The 22,296-nt window shown below is 44.5% G+C and overlaps 1 protein-coding gene and 1 long non-coding RNA gene across 3 annotated transcripts in view; one reads left to right on the top strand and one right to left on the bottom strand.

Annotated features, from left to right (window-relative positions):
* The window catches only part of LOC142655636 (uncharacterized), a 676,170-nt gene that overhangs the window by 400,159 nt on the left and 253,715 nt on the right, over window positions 1–22,296 (bottom strand). The window lies entirely within an intron of this gene.
* The window catches only part of RHBDF1 (rhomboid 5 homolog 1), a 575,397-nt gene that overhangs the window by 422,732 nt on the left and 130,369 nt on the right, over window positions 1–22,296 (top strand). For both annotated transcript variants that reach the window (XM_075830047.1, XM_075830048.1), the window contains one exon: window positions 11,231–11,305. In XM_075830047.1, the coding sequence (XP_075686162.1) occupies window positions 11,231–11,305 (75 nt within the window). The remainder of the gene's footprint in view (window positions 1–11,230; window positions 11,306–22,296) is intronic.

Genomic DNA, 22,296 nt, shown 5'->3' with positions numbered 1-22,296 from the left:
CTCTGGTAAAACCTTCTGTGTTACAGATTTTTTTTTATTACAAATGAATTTCAGCAAAAAAAAAATAATTTGTAAATTTCACCGCTACTTTGCCTTAATTCCTGTGAAACGCCTAAAGGGTTAAAATACTTTCTAAATGCTATTTTCGCTAAAATTTGAAATTTTTCCACAAATAAATATGGAATTTATCGACCAAATTTTTTCACTAACATTAAGTACAATATGTCATGAGAAAACAATCTCAGAATCGCTTTGATAGGTAAAAGCGTTCCAAAGTTATTACCACATAAAGTGACACGTCAGATTTCAAAAAAATCATCTGTCCACAAGGCCAAAACAGGCTGCGTCCTGAAGGGGTTAAAATGTATTTGGTGAGGGAGACAACACTGCATTTATTTACCTACAGAACATCAGGGTTTCCCAACCAGGGTTTCCTGCAGAAAACCTAGGACGGAATATAGTACTGGATAAGAATGTTTTACCTTAAACCCTTCCCGCAATTTCACGTACAGTTACGTGATGGGAACTGGTGTTTTCACGCAATTCCACGTAACTGTACGTGAAACAGATGGAGCTGGCTCAGGAGCTGAGCCAGCGACATCACCGCCGGGTGACACCTGTATGTTATAGCTGGCACCCTGAGGTATCGGCCAGGACCGGAACTAGCCTCCGATCCGACCGATTAACCCCTCACATGCTGCGTTCAATGGAGATCGCAGCATTTGAGGAGTTTATAGCCTCTGGCACCCCAGCAACGTGATCGCTGGGTTGCCGGTGGCTGCAAAGGCGATCGGAGGGCTAATACTTACCTCCCAGTCTGCCAGTAACAGAGTCCTCCTATGCCCCGTCGTCGGCGGGGCCCAGTAGGCTTCCAGTACCATCGGCAAGATGGTGCCGACTCAGCTTCCGGCTCAGAAGCTGAGCCGGCGTCATCAGCAGTGGGTGTCCGCTGTATGTAACAGCAGACATCCCACTGTAAAGGCAGGAACCAGAGCCATCTCCGATTCCTGCCATTAACCCCTTCAATGCAGCGATTCAATGCAATCGCTGCATCAAAGTGGTTTGTATAAAATCGGCAGCCTGCCATGCGATGGCAAGGCTGGCGACTGTTACTATGGCAACAGGATGCCTAACAATGGCTTCCTATCTGCCATTACGGAAGCCGATTAGGCCCCGACCGGAGGCGGAGCCTGATCGGCTTGCTGTCAGTGAACAACTGACAGTTCTAATTCATTGAACTACATAGGTAGTGCAATGTATTAGAACATCAAACAAACAGTTGGACCTTCAAGTCCCCTAGTGGGACTAAAGAAAAGTGTAAAAAAAAGTGTAAAAAAATTAAAAATAAAAGTTTCAGATAATAACACAAAACACAATCGCCCTTTTTCCCTTATCGAGTCATTTATTATTGAAAAAAATAATAAAGCCATACATATTTGGTATCGCTGCGATCGCAACGACCTTAACTATAAAAATATTGTGTTATTTATTCCGCACAGTGAATGCCGTAAAAAAAAAACAAAAAAATACTGACATAATTGCTATTTTTTGGTCACTTTGTCTTCCAAAAATTGAAATAAAAAGTGATCAAAAAGTCGCATGTACCCAAAAATGGTACCTATAAAAACTATAACTCGTCTCGCTAAAAACAAGCCCTCATACAGCTCCGTCGACGAAAAAATTAAAACCGTTATGGCTCTCACAACTTGGCAACAGAAATAATCCATTCTCTTTACAAAAGTTATTTTATTGTGCAAAAAGTTGTAAAACATAAAAAAGTTCTATAAATTAGGTATCACCGGAATCGGACTGACGCGCAGAATAAAGGTAACATGTAATTTATAATGCGTGGTGAACGCTGTATAAAAAGAATTTAAAAAATATGCCAGAATTGCTGTTTTTAAAAAAGGATAACAAGTGATCAAAAAGTCGCATGTACCCCAAAATGGTACCAATAAAAACTACATTGGAGAGGTCCATTGGAGAGGATACGGGCCTGAGGAGAGGACTTGGGTACCCGCCCGGGATGTTCACTCTGGGGTATTGCTCTGGAGGTTCCATCTTCGCCTCCCCAATAAGCCAGGTCCACCAAGAAAGGGTCCAGTGGCCCCTCTTAAAAGGGGGGGTACTGTAAAGGATCTGCCAGACACAGCTTCTGTGTCGACGCCTGTGGGTAATCAGTCTGCACCTGCTCCTAAGTCTGAGAGAGTGACACGATCTTCTACCAGTCAGGCTGGGAGGCTGAGGAGTGGGAGAGCCTATCACAGCCTGGCCAGACGGAGCTATCTCCCGCCCTCTGTCTATTTATACCTGCATTTCCTGCTCCTCCTTTGCCTGTGATTCTTTTCTGTTTCCTGGCTCTGCTGCTCCTGCTATCATTATTGACCTTGCTTCATTTTTGACCCTGGCTTTACTGACTACGCTCCTGCTCTGCGATTTGTACCTCGTACACTCCTGTTTGACTCGGCTCGTTCACTACTCTTGTTGCTCACTGTGTTGCCGTGGGCAACTGCCCCATTTCCCTTAGCTTCTGTGTACCCTTGTCTGTTTGTCTGTCGTGCACTTATTAAGCGTAGGGACCGTCGCCCAGTTGTACGCCGTTGCCTAGGACGGGCCGTTGCAAGTAGGCAGGGACTGAGTGGCGGGTAGATTATGGCTCACTTGTCTGTCTCCCTACCCCGTCATTACAATGTGATTTTCTTTTTTTTTTTTATATATATAATCTATCTCTCACTGGTAAAATTAACCTAGCCTAAAAATTCTAGACTGTTCATGTCTTTGACAGTGGGCAAACTTACAAAATCAGCAAGGGATCAAATACTTATTTCCTTCACTGTATATATACACACTTATTGTTTATTATGCATTTTTATTATTTTTATTGCATTATATATTGCTCAGTACATATATAAACACAGTACCAGAACCAAGCTCAGTACATAAATACAGCACAAGCACAATTACAGCTCAGTACAGAGATCACTGGCGAATTCAGTTTAACCCCTGTCATATAATTTTGTACGGTATAAAACTACAGCTCCTTCTATAGCCAGAACAATGGTACGGATATGCTGGGAGTTGTTTCATAAAAAAGAGCGATACACCCATCATCTCCCTGCAGATCATACAGTGACTACAGTACTGATCAGTCACAGGGAGAATAAATATTTACTTTTAGTGACTCACCGGTGACGTCTTCTCAGATTGAAGTCGTTCTTTTTCTCTTTTCTTTTCCATTTGGTCTAAACCTCTATGATAACACCTCCTGGCCACAACCTATTTCTGCAGAGTTTGCTGCTCAGATGTCTTCGGAAGCTTACTTTTCCAACATATATAATATAATAGTTCTACACACTGTGCTCCTGAATATAATAGTACCATACACTGTGCCCATGAATATAATTGTGTCAAACACTGCAAAGTAATGCACCACACACACAGTGCCCCCTGTAGATAGTGCCCCTCATAGAGCCTCCTGCATATAATGCTTCTCATAAAGCCCTCTGTAGATAGTGCTCTCCATAGAGCCCTCTGTAAATAGTGCTCCCCATAGAGCCCTCTCTATAGTGCTCCCCATAGAGCCCTCTGTAAATAGTAGCGTTCTCTGTAGATAGTGCCCCCTGTAGAGTCCCCTGTAGATAGGGTCCTCTGTAGCATCCCCTGTAGATAGGGCACCCTGTAGAGTTCCCTGTAGATAGTGCCTCCTGTAGCGTTCCCTATATAGGCCCCCCTGTAGCATTCCCTGTAGATAGGTCCCCTGTGGCGTTCCTAGTAGATAGGGCCCCCTAAGGCCTTCCCCTATAGATAGGGCCCCTGTGTCATTCTCTTTAGATAGGGCCCCCCGTGGCATTCCCTGTATATAGGGCCCCCTGTTGCATTCCCTGTAGATAGGGCCCCATGTGGCAATCCCTGTAGATAAGGGCCCCCATAGCATTCACTTTAGATAGGGCCCCCTGCAGCGTCCCCTGTAGTTTTCCCTGTAGATCGTGCCCCCTGAGGCGTTCCCTGTAGATAGTGCCCCTGTGGCATTCCCTGTAGATAGTGCCCCCTGTGGTGCTCCCTGTAGTTAGGAGCCCCTATACAGTCCCTTGTAGTTAGTGCCCCCTATATAGTCCCCTGTAATTACTGCCCCCTATATGGCCCCTGTAGTTAGTGTCCCCTATAGATAAGGCCCCCAACACTGTCCACAGTAAAATAAAACCATGATATGCTTATCTGTGCCCATTCCCGCTCCGTCCTCCATCGATGCCAGTCCCCCTCCAGTGGAATGACGCAGCAGCGCGATGACATAATCGTACCGAATGCATCATCGCTAAAGCGCCGAATGACGAAGCATCCTGTGCCACGCCAGGGCAGTGCTAGGCAACTCATTTGTATCCGTATCCTAAGGACACGGATACAATTTAGTGCACGGTACCGATTCCGGTTTCCCGCTTCACCCCGGTTCTGCGAACCGGCTGTAATATTAACAACCAATTTGGGCCATCCCATCCCTGCATATGTCAAATGAAATTGTACTGTATATCACCGGAAGCACTCCAACGGACAACTCTACACCCGGCGTATGACGCCACATAGAGGCTCTTTCCCCTCTTACTATATTCCTTATATGATTGGACAGACGTCACATAAATAGAGACTTCCGCTGGAGAGACACCACCCCCGGACGAAGGCATCCCGCCGAAACGCGCGTCGGGTTTGGTGTCTCCACGGTGCAGGAGCAGTAATGTGGGTAGGCTTATTCTGTCCACTTTTTTATTTTTACTAGGTCAAATCACTCTTACTTATTTACTCTCAGATGCTGACAGCACACATATTAGAGAGTTTTTTTTTCACATTATGAGATAATCTACCATTGTTCTACAAATATTTTCATGACTTGACCTTTTTATAATACATGCCCAGGGATTTTGCCCATTACAAATTTCTGCATCTATTTCTACATCTTTTGTGGCCATATACCACATTGGTTTACATCCATTGGCAAATTGCCCTGACAGACACCTGGTATTGCACTGTATGATTCAGTTTTAAACTGTTTGTCTTAATACATGTAACAATAAAGAATACTTTGTATTTTTCTATAAATATTTTCGTGTTAATTGACCTCAATTGTAGGATATATATATATATATATTTAATTCACCAAGCTTTACTTGGTTATACTTATATTTCCTTCTTCTCATGCTCTATTTGAAACACGATTAATAATAAAAGGGAAGGATATATATTTTTTTCTGGATGCACAAATAGGTTGTAATGTCAATGCTATATGTGTACCAATTTTCTTGACCCTTTTCTGGTGCTCTGTGAGACTTAATCTCTATGATGCAATTTTGTATTTATTCAATTATTGTGTTTTAGTGCTTGTTCCAGCTAAGACTTCATTCACATCTGTGTTGGAGGCTCCGCATTAGGGGCCTCCGTTGCAGTTCCAGCATGGATTACTGGAGACAATAGTGCAGCATGCAGATGTAAACAAAGCCTTACATGTAAATGTTTACATTTTGAAATAAACCAATTAAAATCAAAAAGTGTTAAATAGCAGTGAAAAACTAGAGTGAGGATCACTTCACCACTTGGGTAGCAATGTAATTCTAGTGATCATTTCAACTTTGAAGATAGGAAGGAAGGAAGTACAGTAGGATATTTATATGTGGACTGCTTTTGGATCTTCTCCATCCATAAGGCTTGTAACAGATCAAATACCTTGGGATGCACTTCTTAGCAGTATCAACCAGCTGGCGATTAGCCCCTCTGCTTTATTTGTAAACCAGGAAGTATTCCTGCAATTATATCTTATGTTATTTACAACTGACTACAAATAAGAAGAAAATGAGAACTGATTTTTTCCATCTGAATTTTCTTTTTATCTTACTAGATTCACATTAAATATCTTGTCAAATGGACATCTCATCTAAACTGTTTGTTATTGTAATTGCTCAATTGGTCTTGCAATAAACTAAGTTACAGATGCTTGGCAAATTTATTTCAACTAAACTTTCGAGCGATGCAAACCTGAAAAGAAAGAAGGCAAAGGTAACGATCATAAGTAACAGGAACCTAACAAGTCAATTGATTAGGACGTATGTCAAGTTTAAAACAATCCAATTTCCATCTACCCAAGCTTTTGACGTCGGATTCTGACAAACCTATGGCATCAGCAGCGCTAGCGGCACCGATGCGAAAAGACTGGGTGCCGAACTCCAACGCAGGAACACCCGCGATGTACAAGCACTTATTGAATAGGGATTCAACTGAAATTTAGTCAAGGGCAAACCGGAGTTGTGGACCAAAAAACAGTCAGAAGAAGGTTTAATAGTAGCATATTTGGCAACAAATGATATGGGGCAGGAAACGTCAGGAATCTTATTAACCGTCAACCATGTACCCTGTCCATACTCATCCGTTTTCGATCGGTTAATACGAACTGTCAATGAATCCGAGCGGACTACCACGTTGTCAGTTAGAAGACCTGTAATCTTCTGGCGCAAAGCAGGAACATGTTTGCCTACCCGCAGGGCACAATAGAAAACAATGGAAAATGCACATTGAAGTAGGAAGGCCTCGTGGTCCAACGTGCAGACACAAACCGCCACCAACATAAGGCATCTAAGAAGAGGGAGCGAAATTGCGCGTCTGTCGTCAACCCGGATCGTTTATTTTTTCAACCCTTTTATAATTAAACGAAAATGAAGGAGACCCCAGCTAGCCGTTTTTGCACCACTGCGGAGGACGAGCCCAGACGTGTAATCTAAACAGATATTCCATAGTCATATGTCTCATAGTCACCAAGTCCAGAACCTGGTCGGCGCGGCCGCAGGACTACTTTTCAGACCACGCCTTACCGTGACATGTCCAAATTGATGACACCAGCGAATTCTCAGCATCAGTGGAGAGTGGCTAAACCCCACAGGGAAGGTGGACAGGGGGACCCCTCTGTGTCAGCCAGCAGATTAAAGTCCCTGAAATGATCCCACTGTGAACGAGAAAGCGTATCAGCCACCACATTAACAACAACGGGAACATGCTTAGCTTTAAAAACTATATTAAGCTGTAAACATCTTAAAACCAGGTGAGGTATTAGTGCTAATAGTGGCAAAGAACTAGATGTAAGGTTAATAATTGCAGACACTGCGCCTTCGTTGTCCAACCCAAAAATTATTTGCTTGTTAGACATGGCCTGACCCCATAATTCAATAGCAATGATAACTGGGAACAATTCCAAAAGCATCACATTTTGTGAAAACCATCATCTTTCCAATGTTGCGCCCATTTCTCGGCTGACCAATGACAACAAAATATGGCACAGTAGCCCATGGAGACAGCCACATCGGTAAACAGCTGAAGATCATCATTATTAAGTTTTGGCTCCGGGAAACATGACACACCGTCATAGTCCAAAAGGAACCATTTCCACACTCGCAGATCCTCTCTCTAAACCCGAGTAATACGAATGAAATAGTTAGGACTTTTTGACACCAGCTGTCGCCATGGACAACCGACTCAAAAAGATCCTACCCATGGGGAAGATCTTGCAAGCAAATACCAGCTGGCCTAAAAGGGACTGCAACTTAAATAGAGTCTGCTTTTTTGATGTAATGCTGACATCCAATTCAGCGTGCAGGCACGATAATTTATCCTCTGGTAAACGAAGTATCATGCAGTCCATGTCAATCAGTATCCCTAAGAAGGACAAGCAATGAACTGGGCCCTCCGTCTTCTCCTCAGACAGAGGCACACCAAAAAAGTAACTAAATGAATCTAACAAATACTGATACCTTTGGGAACCGGAAGGGCCTATAAAAAGAAATCATCAAGATAATGAACAACCAGTCTCGTAAAGTAGCACCCATTCAAGAAAGCAACTAAACATCTCGAAATAACGGCACGAAATGGAGCAGCCCATCAGCAAACACATATCAATTAAAAGGAACATTCTAAATGGCAACCCAACAAGTGGAAACAATCAGGGTGGACCCGGAGGAGGCGGAAAGCGGACGGAACATTAGACTTGGCTGGCCAGGCGCCGGCTCCAGTTGCAACCACCAGTGACACCGCCCTGTCAAAAGATGTATAAGAGACTACGACATCCTTGCGGAGTATACCGTCATTCACCGACTCACCAGGGGGAAAAGACAAATGATGAATGAGTCAGTATTTACCTGACCCTTTTTTTTTTTACCAAATCTAGGGCCTAACTCTTAAATTTGGAATGGGAGGTTCATTAATGTGATCAGTTATTCTACCCATCTCAAATTCTTTGGCCAATTTTTCCCTGACCAGATCACATTTGTTAATAACAGATTTTAAATTGTCAGTGAAAAGGAGAGCAGCATGAGGGACGTGAGGAATGTAAAAACCTGCAGAAAAAACATTTATTAAAATGTCTGCTTCCTACCTCCTGGGGTGTAGGTCGAGCCACCGGAGCAGCCTTGTTATGCTCACCAGTGTCCTCTGGTTTTCCGGCGGAGGCAGCCGGTCTACTGGGCAATTTACCACTCTTATAACAACGGAGGGCCGAATGTGACCCTCCACATATGGAACATTCGTGCTTCAATTTGCACAAAGCAAAAAATTTGCAATGCCCTTCATTGAAGAGCCGGCAGGCTCCTGGGTGTCTGTTGCTGCCGCCAAGGTGGAGGCTCCCACGGTGGCACCAGCATGAAAGGGAGGTTGTTGTTTTTGAGCTAGCAAAAGCTGTATCCAGACATCCGTGGCCTTAGTGGCCCAACCAACTTCCGGCTTCAAAAGTAACTGTCACGATCACAGGTTATGTGGACCCACTAGGCCGCTCCGCTGTAGCGGAGGGGCAGCTGGCCTAGTCAGTCTATACAAGAGTCAATAGCAATTCGTAACACACGGGTACCTGAACCAGTCCAGACTGTGCCCAAGGCTTCAGCATGTATGGAGGTGGGTGTCACAGGTTGCGCCAGACGTGGCAGATAATACTAGACGCCGCATACGACACTGAACGTGGCAGACGACACTGGACATGGCAAACGATACTGGACATGGCAAACGATAGCAGGTGCAATAGGACATGACTCCAGCACTGATAAGCTCAGGAACAAGAACTGGAATGGGAAAATACTAAGGGACCATTTGCAAGACTGACATGGGAAACACTAACAATGCTCAGGCAAGGATCAGAACGGCAGGGTCCTTCTTATAGTGCAGGAAATCATGTGTAGTTGATAATGATGATTTCCAAATGTGGGCGCGCTGGCCGTTTAAGAACGACCCTACGGTACACAGCGGACTGGAGCGGAACTGAGTGCTGGCATCTCTTGGTAAGGAGATGCGATCCAGCGCTCACAGATCCATGGCTGCGGCCGCCAGGTGTTGAGTAAACCCGATGGCCCATGGGCATGGACGCTACACTAACCTATGCCTGAACTTCTCATCATACTTCCACCAGGCAGAACCTCCATGCAAATTATGTGCTGAAAAAATAGTGTCTAAATACGTAAACAACTCATGAGAAAAATCGGGTCTCCATTGACATAATATACTTGCCATAATAGAAAAGGCTTACAACCAATTCACAAACATTTTTACCACCTTGGGCTTTTTATCGTCCGATTTCTCAAAACGTCTCTCCTTGTCTATGGTCAACTGATCAACGGAAACTAAGGACCAAATATCCACAATTTCCATTTTCAATTTCTTATCACGAACATCCCCAGAAATGTGCGTACCCCGCGGGGACACACCACAGAAATACGAATCCCTCAATAACATACCTAAAGGATTCGTACCTGACGCAGGCTGCGACGAAGTCGTACCTGGTGGAGATGATACGTTTGTCGTATTATTTTTAGCTAATACAGCTTTTAAAACGTCCAAGATTTAATTACCGTTATTACTAGTAGCATCAACCCATGCATGAGAATATAGCAACTCACCACTCGGAAGGACCACAGGCTGCGCGACTGCTGCAGCGGAGGCACCACAGAAATGGCAACCGAAGTTGGCGATAGAACACCCGGATCTGTGTATCTGCTGAAATGAGCACTCCGCCTTCGACGCCCACTATCAGGGCTCCTTCTACTACATCTACTGAATCTGCTACTCGCTGAAGCAGTGGAATTGCGAGAAACAAAACACCCCCCGCGGGAATTCCTGGATGGCCTGCTCATTTTTTTCGCTGGCCACGGAGCTTCTACAAGAATGTCTATGCTCGAATGACCGCGAGCGTCTATCCTGGCCAAGATGTCTAGACCTAGTATCATTGGGGGATCGTGATCTTGACACCCGAGAACAGGCATCATATCTGCGTGCGGGCAAAGGGTCACGAGATACGTGACGCGACCTCGAAGTCATGGTAAAACCATGTGCACTTGTTACCGTCTGAGGAGTTCCAGGGATGTAATCCACATCAAAGAACTCCTTATTTCTATTGTACTCTGGCACTAAATGTGACCTGGGGGAGCAGTGGCGGATGTTCAGTAACTTCTGTGTTTTGCACATCAGGGGTGGACTCTGGCGGGACAGTGGGCTGGGACACATTACCTCTCCCAAACCACCTGGTGAATCTGCCTGGTGGCTTAGAAAGAGGCATAGCCTCACTATTAGCAGCGAGGGTTATGCTGCTCCTCGCCACTGGAGCAGCCACTATTGGCAGTGCTGCTGCGGCCGATGCACCAGAGGAATGGGCGGAGCTACCGCCTGCCATGTCTAAGCAGGCAATCAATGAGCACGTGATGCGGCCGGCCTAGTAATAGCAGTGGAGGTCGGCCGCGGCAGACAGACCGCGCCACAGCGGGAGCAGGCTCAAAAGCTGCTCTCTAATGAGCCAGCAAGCAGCAGAGTCAGCCATGCTGACCCATCTCTGTTCAACTTCTCTTTTAGCAAAGAAATTAGTGCAGTATCAGCCATGATTAATGCTGTTGAATGCAGTCTCCAAAGAACATCTTGACAGGTGGCTGTGCAGGGGTCCAAAGAGGCAGGAACAGGAGCACAGCAAAACTTTATTACAGCTAAGTGACGCTCACTAGGAGTGTGTTCCCAATAAAATTAATGCCATGGTAGATGAAGAAAGGGGAGTGGGTCCTCCACCCTGCAGATTAACCCAACCACTCCAGTCAACAGCTCTATGGCTTATATAGCCAAGGAGCAGGGCAAGTAGATTACATAAGAAGTTGTATTTTACACATATTTTGCATAGAACAAGTTTGAATAGATGTTTGAAAAATGCTTTAATGATGATATTTTTTTTAATCTGTAGGTTCTACGGAATAAGGGAGTTTATGAAAATGTGAGATATATCCAGCAAGAAAACTTTTGGATTGGACCAAACTCAGTAAGCTACTGTCCAGATTTTCATTTTACTTTATGTTAACTTCCTCAAGTATTTTGTTTATAGTGCATGTCCTCCCAATAAAGTGCATCCTGTGGAAATTATCATAGCTACTAGTACTCGAGTATCAAGGCACTCACCAACTGTAGCAAAAAGCTTATTTTTATTCAATGATCATGGTCTGTTAGCTGTGGAAGAAGCCCAGGGCTTTTTTGCGTGGTCTCACGCTTTCTCAAGGCCCTCCTACTACTTTTCTTATGTTTACTCGTAAAAAAACACAACCTGTAGTCATTAGAAAGTAGGAGTACAGAGACAGGATATATGAAATATAGGTAATCTCAGTAATTGCTCTCTTAAAATGACACCCCACCTTCACCCCTGCTACTTTCATAAAATGTTGAAGACTAGTATGGTTTTCTTTGGTATAAAAAAAATGCTGTAAATAACTGCAATATTTTAAGAGTTTTTTAGATTGATAGTGCCACGGATAAATAATAATAAAAAAAACACTACCAAAAATGTCACCACCTAGTATTTCAGGTAGAAAAATGACACATGTCCACGTAGAAATCATGCAAAGTTGGGAAAAAAACTTTTTATGCACACTCTTTTTATTTTCCTGATCTAAATGTTCCACTCCATAAATATTACATATAGTAGACAGTAAGCCTTGTATGGTTTCACCCAGGGCTTCTCAATCTTTCTTTACTAAGACCAGGTCAGCCAGAATATGATGATGCATTGGTCTTACCAGTGGTTGTAGCCTACTGCAAAATTTACCTAAATTTATCTTAAAATTTGTCTCCCCAACCCAGTGGAAAATTAAAATAAGGACAAAAGAAGTAAGTTATGTTGCCTACCATAGATTGGTGCAACCATACCAGGGATTGCGCAGCATATGATAACGTCTGTCAAAAGTGCCTCACCAGTGATGCCGCCTCACAGTTTGAGAAACACTGGTTTTAACAGCATGTTCTGAAAAATATCACAAAGTCCTTATGCACATGACTGTAGCCGTGTGCATTTTCGGGCGGCTCGCGGGTGACACTCCGCTGCCGGCAGACAGGAAAATCATGCCCGTGCACATGGCTATGGTCGTGTGCATGAGGCCTAAATGACAGGATTGTCTGGGTTAGAAAATACTTTCTAAGGGAATTGTGAATGAGACTGGGGCTCCATGGCGACATATCGTTTAAAATATTTTGTACTGCAATCCCTTGTGTGATTGCAGCGCAAAATCACATACTGTATGATATGTGCATTGCGAATGTAGACCTTATGGGGAGTGAAACCACTGGTGATTTGCAATAATGTCAAGAAAATCCAATCGCTACATTTTTTAGTTTTACAAAATCGTGAATACATGTCATCGCTTGTACACATGCAATGTCATGCGCCTCCATAGACTTATATTAGGTGTGATATGGCAGTCTTCTAGCGTGAATGTGCTTGTGTAATGATTGACTGTGATATAGTAAGTTACAATTGAATCTAGCCTCAGGCTGGGTTCACACGACCTATTTTCGTATTATGCCTCGTTTTACGCCTGAAAATAGGGCTACAATACGTCGGCAAACATCTGCCCATTCATTTTAATGGGTTTGCCGACGTACTGTGCAGACGACCTGTAATTTACGCGTCGTCGTTTGACAGCTGTTAAACGACGACGCGTAAATTGACTGCCTCGGCAAAGAAGTGCAGGACACTTGCAACGTAATTTGAGCCGTTCTTCATTGAAGTCAATGAAGAGCAGCTCAAGATTTACGAGCGTCACAGACGCCTCGCATAATGCGAGGAGGAGCTTTTACGTCTGAAACGAGGCAGCTTTTTTCTCCTGAAAACAGTCTGTCTTTTCAGACGTAAAAGCCTCTCATCGTGTGCACATACCCTCAAAGAGAAACTGTCAGCTCTCCTGACATCTTTTCTTAGAAATCTGCATTGTGTTAATCCGTTATTTCCCCTGAAAATACATGAATACATTAAAAACTGTAACAAAATACAATATAGCCTATGCACACTTCCCAATGAGACCGGAGCAGGTACTGGGTTGAGATTCACAACACTCAAATAATATACAATAAAGGGCAGATATTACTGCTCAGACGGTGCTTAACTACATTCCCAAAATCTTCAGAGGATATCACTTCCTTAGCACATAAGCTATAGATAATCAGTAGTCCCAGTGTTGCATCTGTTTCTCCGGGGCCCTGTAGTTCCACAGTGTATCGTTCTTCGGATACTGGCTCTCAGGTGTTCCAAGTGTTCAAGTAGTCACCAGGAAAATATATATGAAGTATAGTGCAACACTTCAAGATCAACTTCACAGCACACTACTTAATACTCACAAAGCATATAAAAGGTAAAAGCACATCAATAATAAAAGCACGCTGCACGCCAAGTATCCAGCCCGACCCTGGGTTTCGCCCTTTTGGCTTCTTTCGGAATCCATTATCTGAAGATCGATACACTGTGAAACTACAGGGCCCAGGAGAACCAACCGCAACACTGGGACTACTGATTATAGCTTATATCTAGAGTGATATCTATATATAGAGTGATATCCTCTGAAGATTTTACTTCAACACTTGGAACACCTCAGAACCAGTGTCTGAAGATGGATACACTATGGAACTACGGGGCCCAGTAGAACCAGGTGCAACACTGGGATTACTGATTATCGCTTATGTGCTGGGGGAAGTGGTATCCCCTGAAGATTTTGGGACTGTGTGGTAAACAGACAGAGGTGTCGCTTCAGGGAATTGTAAAACTTGCTACCATATTCCCTAACATATTTCAGCTAATTGCTGGGGGTTCCGTATTTAAAAAAAAAAAGGGAATGTCCAAAGTAGACAACCCCTTTAAAGAGAAATTCTCAGAGAGATGAAAATTCCTTTGGCTCCCTATCACTTTTTCTGAATTATCAGTAAAAGAAACTAAAAAATAGACAGAAAAAAAAAAATAGTAATGGACTAGTAACTATCATTCCATGACAGTTACGTCATGTGCGGGAATCAGTACTAGCAGAATGCAATTTCCTTACGGCACTCGCGTGTTGCAGACGCAGTAGTTGAACCTTCACTATTCACAGTGGGTGCTGGCTGCAGAGCTGTACTATACATAGTACAAAAAGCTGGACGTGCACATCATACAGATAGTGTAACACTAGATGGAAACATTCCTTCACTTTCAAGAGGTGGTTATCACGGTCCTAATATTTAACCCGTTTGTGACCGCCCCATAGTGTTTTTACGATGGCCACTAACGTCGTAAAAAATAAAATAAAAAACAATGCAAAAATTTATGTTTTCTTTGAATCCTGTCTTAAAAAAAGTGTGATAAAAAGTGATCAAAAAGTCGCCTCTACTCCAAAATAGTACCAGTAAAAACTACAAGTCGTCCCGCAAAAAAAAAGCCCCATACAACTGCATCGGCAAAAAAATAAAAAAGTTATGGCTCTTCAAATATGGAGACACAAAAACAAATTTTGAAAAAAAAGTGATTTTACTGTGTAAAAGTAGAAAAACATACAAAATCTATATAAATTTGGTATTGTTGCAATCGCAACAACCCACTGAATAAAGTTATATTGTTATTTATACCACACGGTAAATGGTGTAAATTTAGGACGCAAAAAAGTGTGGCGAAATTGCTGTTTTTTTTTATATTCCCCCCCAAAAAAAGTTTATAAAAAGTTAATAAAAGTTAATCAATAAATTTTACATACCCCAAAATGGTGCTATTAAAAATTACAACTTGTCCCGCAAAATAACAGGACCTTATACAGCTATGTCAATGCAAAAATAAAAAAATTATAGCTCTTTGAATGAGACGATGGAAAAACTTAAAAAATTGTTTCGTCATTAAGGTCTAAAATAGGCCGGTCATTAAGGGGTTAAGAACCAGGAAGACGAGGGCCCAAGCATATCTGTACCAAAACGTCATAATCTCTGCAGGAAGCAAGGGTGTCCGTATTGTAAGAAGGCAACACTTTCCCAGCAAACTTCCGCGAACTGCAAAAAAAGGAAGGACTCAAAAAAGGTGCAGTGTGTGTTCCAAAAGGGAGATAAAAAGAATAACATTTATCAGTGAGACACCTGCCCTGAAAAACCTGGCCTGTACATGAAGGATTGCTTAAAAGCGTACCACATACCTATGGGTTATTAATTGTATTATTTATTTCTCCATTATACTACATTATTTTGTCCTAATATACTCTGCAAGGCTTACATATGCCTCAATATTATAACTTTAAATACCAGTAAAACACCAAACAAAAACTACTACCAAGAAAAATCAGTGCTTCAAAAGTTAAATGGTGGCTCTTCCACACCAGCAGTGTGCCCAAACCTCATTTTATGGGGTATTACCGTACTCGGGTGAACCCACTCAACTATTTAACAAGTGTGTGTCTCCAGGGGCACAAGCTGGACACCACATATTTGGCACGAAATCTGTGGAAAATTGCAATTTTCGCTTTAAACGCTAATTTCTGGAAAACACCTGTGGGGTCAAAATGCTTACTACACTTCCTTAGATAAATGCCTTGAGGGTGTAGTTTTTAAAATGTCCAACAGCCCCAAGCTCTGATAATGGTTTGGTGTACACCTCTTGAATCCTGATTCCAGATTCCACTATGCTAGCAAGAATAAAGTTTGAGAGAAGCATTCCAAGTTGTAAAGATGAAAAAAAGGAGTTTTATTTACCCATGAAGCGATGTTTCATCCCTCGCAATGTGTTTTTTGTTTCTTTTCTAAAGCGTTGAAATAGCATATCTGTGGGAACATTTTCAAATTTCACTCTGCAACATCCATTTTGCGCTAAAACCACATATTATTGGGGGAAAAAATAGATTTTCGTGGCACAATTCTGAAAAAAGACTTTGAAATACCTGTGGGGTCAAAATGCTAACCAATCTCATAGATGAATTCCTGGAGGGTTGTAGTTTCCAAAATGGGGTCTCTTTTGGGGGGTTTCCAGAGTACTGGAACCTGAGGAGCTCTGCAAATTCGACATGGCAGCAAAATTTGTACTCCAAAAATCAAATGCCACTCTTTCCCGCTAGAGGGGTCAAAATACTTATTTGAAGGGTGCAGTTTTTAAAATAGGGTATTTTTCGGGGTGTTTCTTATTTTTGGCTTCCCAATGCCTCTTTAAAATGGAAACGGTTCCTGGAAATCATGCTAATAAAATGAGCCCCCAAAATCCACAAGGTGCTCCTTTATTTCTGAGCTCTGTTTTTTAGTCAAATAGCATATTAGGGCCACGTGAAATATTTCTGAAAACTGCAGTGTTAGGGTAACAAAGATTTAGTTGCGTTTATTTGTTAACACTTGCTGTGATACACTAAAAATTTGTTTACATTTACATTTCTGCTAAAAAGTGAAACTTTTTCATTCTACCTCAACTTTGCCTTAATTCCTGTGAAACGTCTAAAGGGTTAACAAATGACCTGACAGCTGTTTTGAATAATTTCAGGGGTGTAGTTTTTAAAATGGGGGTTTTCTAATATACAGGCCTAGGCCTTTCAAAGCCAGTTCAGAACTGAATTGGTGCCTAAATATATGTTCTGCAAATCTTGTTGAAATATGAAAATCTACCTTTAGGGTATGTGCACACACACTAATTACGTCCGTAATTGACGGACGTATTTCGGCCGCAAGTCCCGGACCGAACACAGTGCAGGGAGCCGGGCTCCTAGCATCATACTTATGTACGATGCTAGAAGTCCCTGCCTCTCTGCAGGACAACTGTCCCATACTGAAAACATGATTACAGTACGGGACAGTTGTCCTGCAGCGAGGCAGGGACTCCTAGCATCGTACATAAGTATGATGCTAGGAGCCCGGCTCCCTGCACTGTGTTCGGCCCGGGACTTGCGGCCGAAATACGTCCGTCAATTACGGACGTAATTAGTGTGTGTGCACATACCCTTAAACTTATATGCCTTTGAATATACTAAAAAAAATGAATTACATTGCTAAAATATTTGTATAAAGAAGACATATTTACATAAAGAAGAAATATAACCTGTAATGGCCGCGGTTACGGACCGCCACCTCCCCTTACCTATTGACTGCCGCGAACTGCAGACCTTCCTCCTCTGGCCAACGTCTCCTTCTCGGGAGATGTCAGCGCATCAAGCCGCTCTGTCCTGCAACCTCTGTGTGGGGGCGCGCGCTGGTTCCCGGCCTTAAAGGGCCAGCGCGGACATATGTAATTAATTAATTATTTCCCAGATCACCCTGGACTATAAAAAGCCCTGCGCTTTCACTCCTTGCCTGAGAGTTCTTGTTGTTTTCCCATGTTCGTATTGCAAATGGTCCCTTAGTGTTATCCTTGTCCCAGTGTTCCCGTGCCCTGCTACCTGTATCCCGTGCTGTGTTTTCCTCTTGAGCCTGTCTAGTGTTGGATTTGTGTTGTGCCGCCTGCTGTTATACACCACGTCTGGTGCCATCTGCCACTCCTGGTATCATACTCCAAGTCTGGCGCAACCTGCCATTCCTTCTGGTATACACCACATCTGATCATTTTGTAATCATTGCTTTGCATCTGCAGAATAGACTGTAATGCAGCTTTGAAACTATGCACGTACGATTCACCTGATGCAGCATGTTTTGAAGTGGAGATATAAGGTTACTATTTAGTTGTGGAAAGTTCTGATTTCTAATATTGGCCTGTTCATTGTAATCTGATACAAAATAAATCTGAAGAAATGTTGGCTCATCTTGTGGTAGCAAAGATCCGATGAGATGGTAAACTTGGCCTTGCACCTTGAAGGTTGGCATGAATGGTCCCTCTGTAATTAGTTTTGCCCCAAAAGATGTCACTTGGAATTCTGTTATATAAACGGATACTGTCTAAGAAGTGTTTTGATTGTGGAAGGTCACCATTTAAAAGTTGTTTTATAAGCTCTTAAAATTTTTCAATGTGAACTTTACCACTTGAACAACAGATTCCATTTGGTTCTTTTCTCCATTTGAGAGCACCGCAAAAATTGCAAATTACGACCATACCACCTACGGAAGCTAATTCATCATAGTCAATCCTAGGGGAACACATAATACCTGCTGTTTCCTTATTAACTCAAGGTTGCAGAACTGGTACAATGTCCGTGGCTGCGGGCTGTCAGCTCCAACCTTCCCCTGACAGCCGCAGCCACAAGTCGGCAAGCGCTGGCCCCAGCCTCCTCTTCAGGAGACACCAGCGCTCGCGTCCACTCACCTCTGCCGGATCCCGTAGGGTGCGCGCGCATGCTCGTGCCCGCTCTTGAAGGGGCAGCGCACCGGACCTCATGGACGAACTTTGACCCATGAGTACCCTGGACTATAAGAGGGGTCCAGCCCCCTAGTTCTATGCCTGAGCGTTGTTGTTTTTCCTATAGTTTGTCTATGTGATGGCCTCCTAGTGTGTTTCCTATTCCAGTCCCTGTACATATACCTGTTTCCAGTTCCTGTTCCTGGCAATCCATACCTTCCAGGTCTGGCACTGAGCTGTGCCAAAGTCGTGCCGTGCTGCATCCACGTCTGACCTGCTTCACCTCGCCTGACGTTCGTCTGCTGCCTAAGTCCCAGCTGAACCTGCCCTGCTGCTGTCTGAGCTGCCACAGGTACCTATAGAACTATAGACCCTCACCTGCTCCCTGTTTGCCAGCTGCCTTACCGCCAATGCCGTACGGCCCAGTGGGTCCACAAACCTTACGTTAGAGTACGCTCAGGCCATGGACCCAGCTGGTCGTTTCAAGACTATGACGACGACACAGGAGATGCGAGCGGATATGCTGGATCTCCAGTCTCGATGGGACCAACTCCTCCAGGCGTTGAACATTCTTGTACGTCGGCAGGAGGCACAAGCTTCCGTTCCTCCTACTACACCTCCTGGCAATGTGGATCCTCAGTCTACACCTCTTGGCAGTATTGACCCACGTGTTTCTTTGCCACTTCCTGACCGCTATGATGGAGAAGCAAGTACCTGTTGTGGTTTTCTTAATCAATGCCAGATCCACTTCAGCCTGTATGCTAGGACATTTTCGTCTGATGGTGCCAGGGTCGCTTTCATTATTTCTCTCCTCACCGGCAAGATTCTTGCATGGGCGAACCCTATCTGGGAGAGACAAGGACCGGAGACCCGTGACTTCCCTGCCTTCCTCCTGACTTTTTGCATGGTGCTTGAGGAGCCGGGACGGGTCTCATCTGCAGCGGCCTCTTTGATTAACCTGCGCCAAGGAGACACCTCCATGAGTGAGTACGCCATCCACTTCTGCAACCTGGCGGGAGAGCTCTTATGGAACAATGTGGCTCTGGTGGCTGCATTCTGGCATGGACTATCTTCCAGAATTAAAGACGAACTTGCCGCCCGGGATCTGCCGTCAACCCTGGATGACCTCATCCTTCTGTCTGCCCGGATTGATATACGGATCCGTGAACGCCTCCAAGTGGTTGAACGGGAGGGAGCCCTTCCTAGTCTGGTCCCTACTTTGCAGCAACCCCTGCTGTCCTCCGATGTCGATCCTCCTACGAAGTTGGTAATAATGGACCAGTATAAGTTATCTACCCAAAAGAGACAACGCAGACGCACATCTGGACTCTGTCTTTATTGCGGTCTCGATGGCCATCTGGTGCGCCTTTGCCCTCAAAAATCCCAAAGCCTAGGGTTGCTAGGAGTGACAACCTTGGGTAAAGATGGACTTCCGTCTAAATTGTCTATACCTGTGACCATAGTATCCGGCGAGAAAACGCATCAGGTCTCTGCATATCTGGACTCTGGATCCGCTGCTAATTTCATCCGCAGAGTTCTGGTGGACCTTCTGCAATTCCCCACCACCCCTCTGGAGAGCCCGTTGAAAGTTGCTTCAGTAAATGGACTACCTCTGCCAGATCCTGTTATAGCTGTGACCAAGCCGCTGAGGTTCCAAGTGGGAGCCCTTCTATGTCCTGCTGAAAAATGTTAATCCTGTGTTGCTGGGCTTGCCTTGGCTCCTACTGCATGCCCCAGTTCTGGACTGGAATTCTGGAGAGGTCCTCCAGTGGGGCCCTGAGTGTCAAGGTTGTTGCCTGGTGCAGATTTGTTCGGCTCAGCCTTCGCTGCCTCGGTCAATGGCAGGATTGCCGGGTCATTATGCTGCCTTTTCGGATGTCTTCAGCAAGAGGGAGGCGGAGACATTGCCCCCCACATCGGGCGTATGACTGCCCTATTGAACTGATTCCTGGTGCATCCCTTCCCCCTGCCAGGGTATATCCTCTCTCCTTGCCAGAGACTCTGTCCATGTCCTCCTATGTGAAAGAGAACTTAGAGAGGGGCTTCATACGAAGGTCTTCCTCCCAGGCAGGAGCCGGGTTCTTCTTCGTCAAAAAGAAAGCTGGCTCTCTTCGTCCTTGCATCGACTACCGTGGTCTCAACCAGATCACAGTGAAGAATAAATATCCATTGCCACTGATCTCCGAACTGCTTGATCGTATACGTGGTGCTAAATTTTTTTTATAAACTAGACCTGTGTGGGGCTTACAACCTAGTCCGGATTCGCCAGGGTGATGAATGGAAGACTGCATTTAACACCCGTGATGGACACTATGAGTATCTAGTAATGCCCTTCGGCCTGTGTAATGCTCCCGCGGTCTTCCAGGAGTTTGTGAATGACATTTTCCGTGACCTCCTCTATGTTTGTGTTGTAGTCTACCTTGATTACATCTTGATTTTCTACCCAGATCCTATGACGCACCAGGGACATGTCCGTCAGGTTCTGCTACGGTTAAGGGAGAATCGTCTCTACGCCAAGTTGGAGAAGTGCGTTTTTTACATGGATGCTCTACCCTTCCTGGGCTACATCGTCTGGAATCGAGGTCTCGAGATGGATCCTGAGAAGTTAAAGTCTGTCCTGGAGTGGCCACATCCTCAAGGCTTGAGGGCCATACAGCGCTTTTTGGGATTTGCTAATTTTTACAGGCAGTTTATTCCGAACTTCTCCTCACTGACGTCTCCCATCTCTAACCTTACTAAGAAGGGTATGAACGCCAAGCTGTGGACTCCCGAGGCAGAGTCCGCTTTCTATAGCCTGAAGAGTGCCTTCACGTCAACCTCTATCCTCCATCATCCGGATGTCTCTCTGCAGTTCTCGTTGGAAGTGGACGCATCCTCTGTCGGTGCTGGTGCACTCCTGTTCCAGAAATGTCCCAAGGGCAATTCAAGGGTATGTGGATACTTTTCCAAGCTCTTCTCTTCCGCAGAACGCAACTACTCTATTGGGGATTGGGAGTTATTGGCCATCAAATTGGCTCTGGAGGAGTGGAGACATCTACTGGAGGGCGCATCTCATCCGATCTTGGTTTTTACGGACCACAAGGATCTGACCTACCTCCAGACGGCCCAACGGCTGAACCCTCGTGAGGCCAGGTGATCACAGTTCTTTGCAAGGTTTCAGTTTGAGCTTCATTATCGCCCAGCCAACAAGAATGTGAGGGCCGATGCCTTGTCCAGGCCTTTCGAGACAGAAGACACCATTGAGATTATCAATCCATCTTGCATTGTCTCGGTCAATCCCCTGCAAATTGGGGACATTCCTCCAGGGAGGACCTTTGTGCGCCTGGCTGATCGTGGAAGAATCCTCCGCTGGGGACACTCCTCTAGACAGGCAGGTCACGTGGGGTTACGTATGACCCGGGATTTGATTGCTCGTCTTTTCTGGTGGCCCACTCTGCCCAAGGATATTGTGGACTTCGTAACTTCCTGTGCTGTATGTGCAGCCAACAAGGCCACCCACTCCAGACCTGCTGGTCTTCTCCAGCCATTGTCTGTGCCCAATGCTCCCTGGCAGCATATAGCAATGGACTTTATCACGGACCTGCCTCTCTCTGCTGGATGCAGTGCTGTCTGGGTGGTGGTGGACCGATTTTCGAAGATGGCCCAATTCGTTCCTCTGACTGGTCTTCCTTCTCCCCCTCAGTTGGCCAAGTTATTTATCCAACATATTTTCCGCCTGCACGGCTTGCCGAAGCATATTG

The sequence above is a fragment of the Rhinoderma darwinii genome, chromosome 6, assembly GCF_050947455.1.
Source record: "Rhinoderma darwinii isolate aRhiDar2 chromosome 6, aRhiDar2.hap1, whole genome shotgun sequence".
NCBI classification, from domain to species: Eukaryota; Metazoa; Chordata; class Amphibia; order Anura; family Rhinodermatidae; genus Rhinoderma; species Rhinoderma darwinii.
Note: the sequence above shows the minus strand (reverse complement) of the source record. Positions and strands in the feature narration are given on the sequence as shown.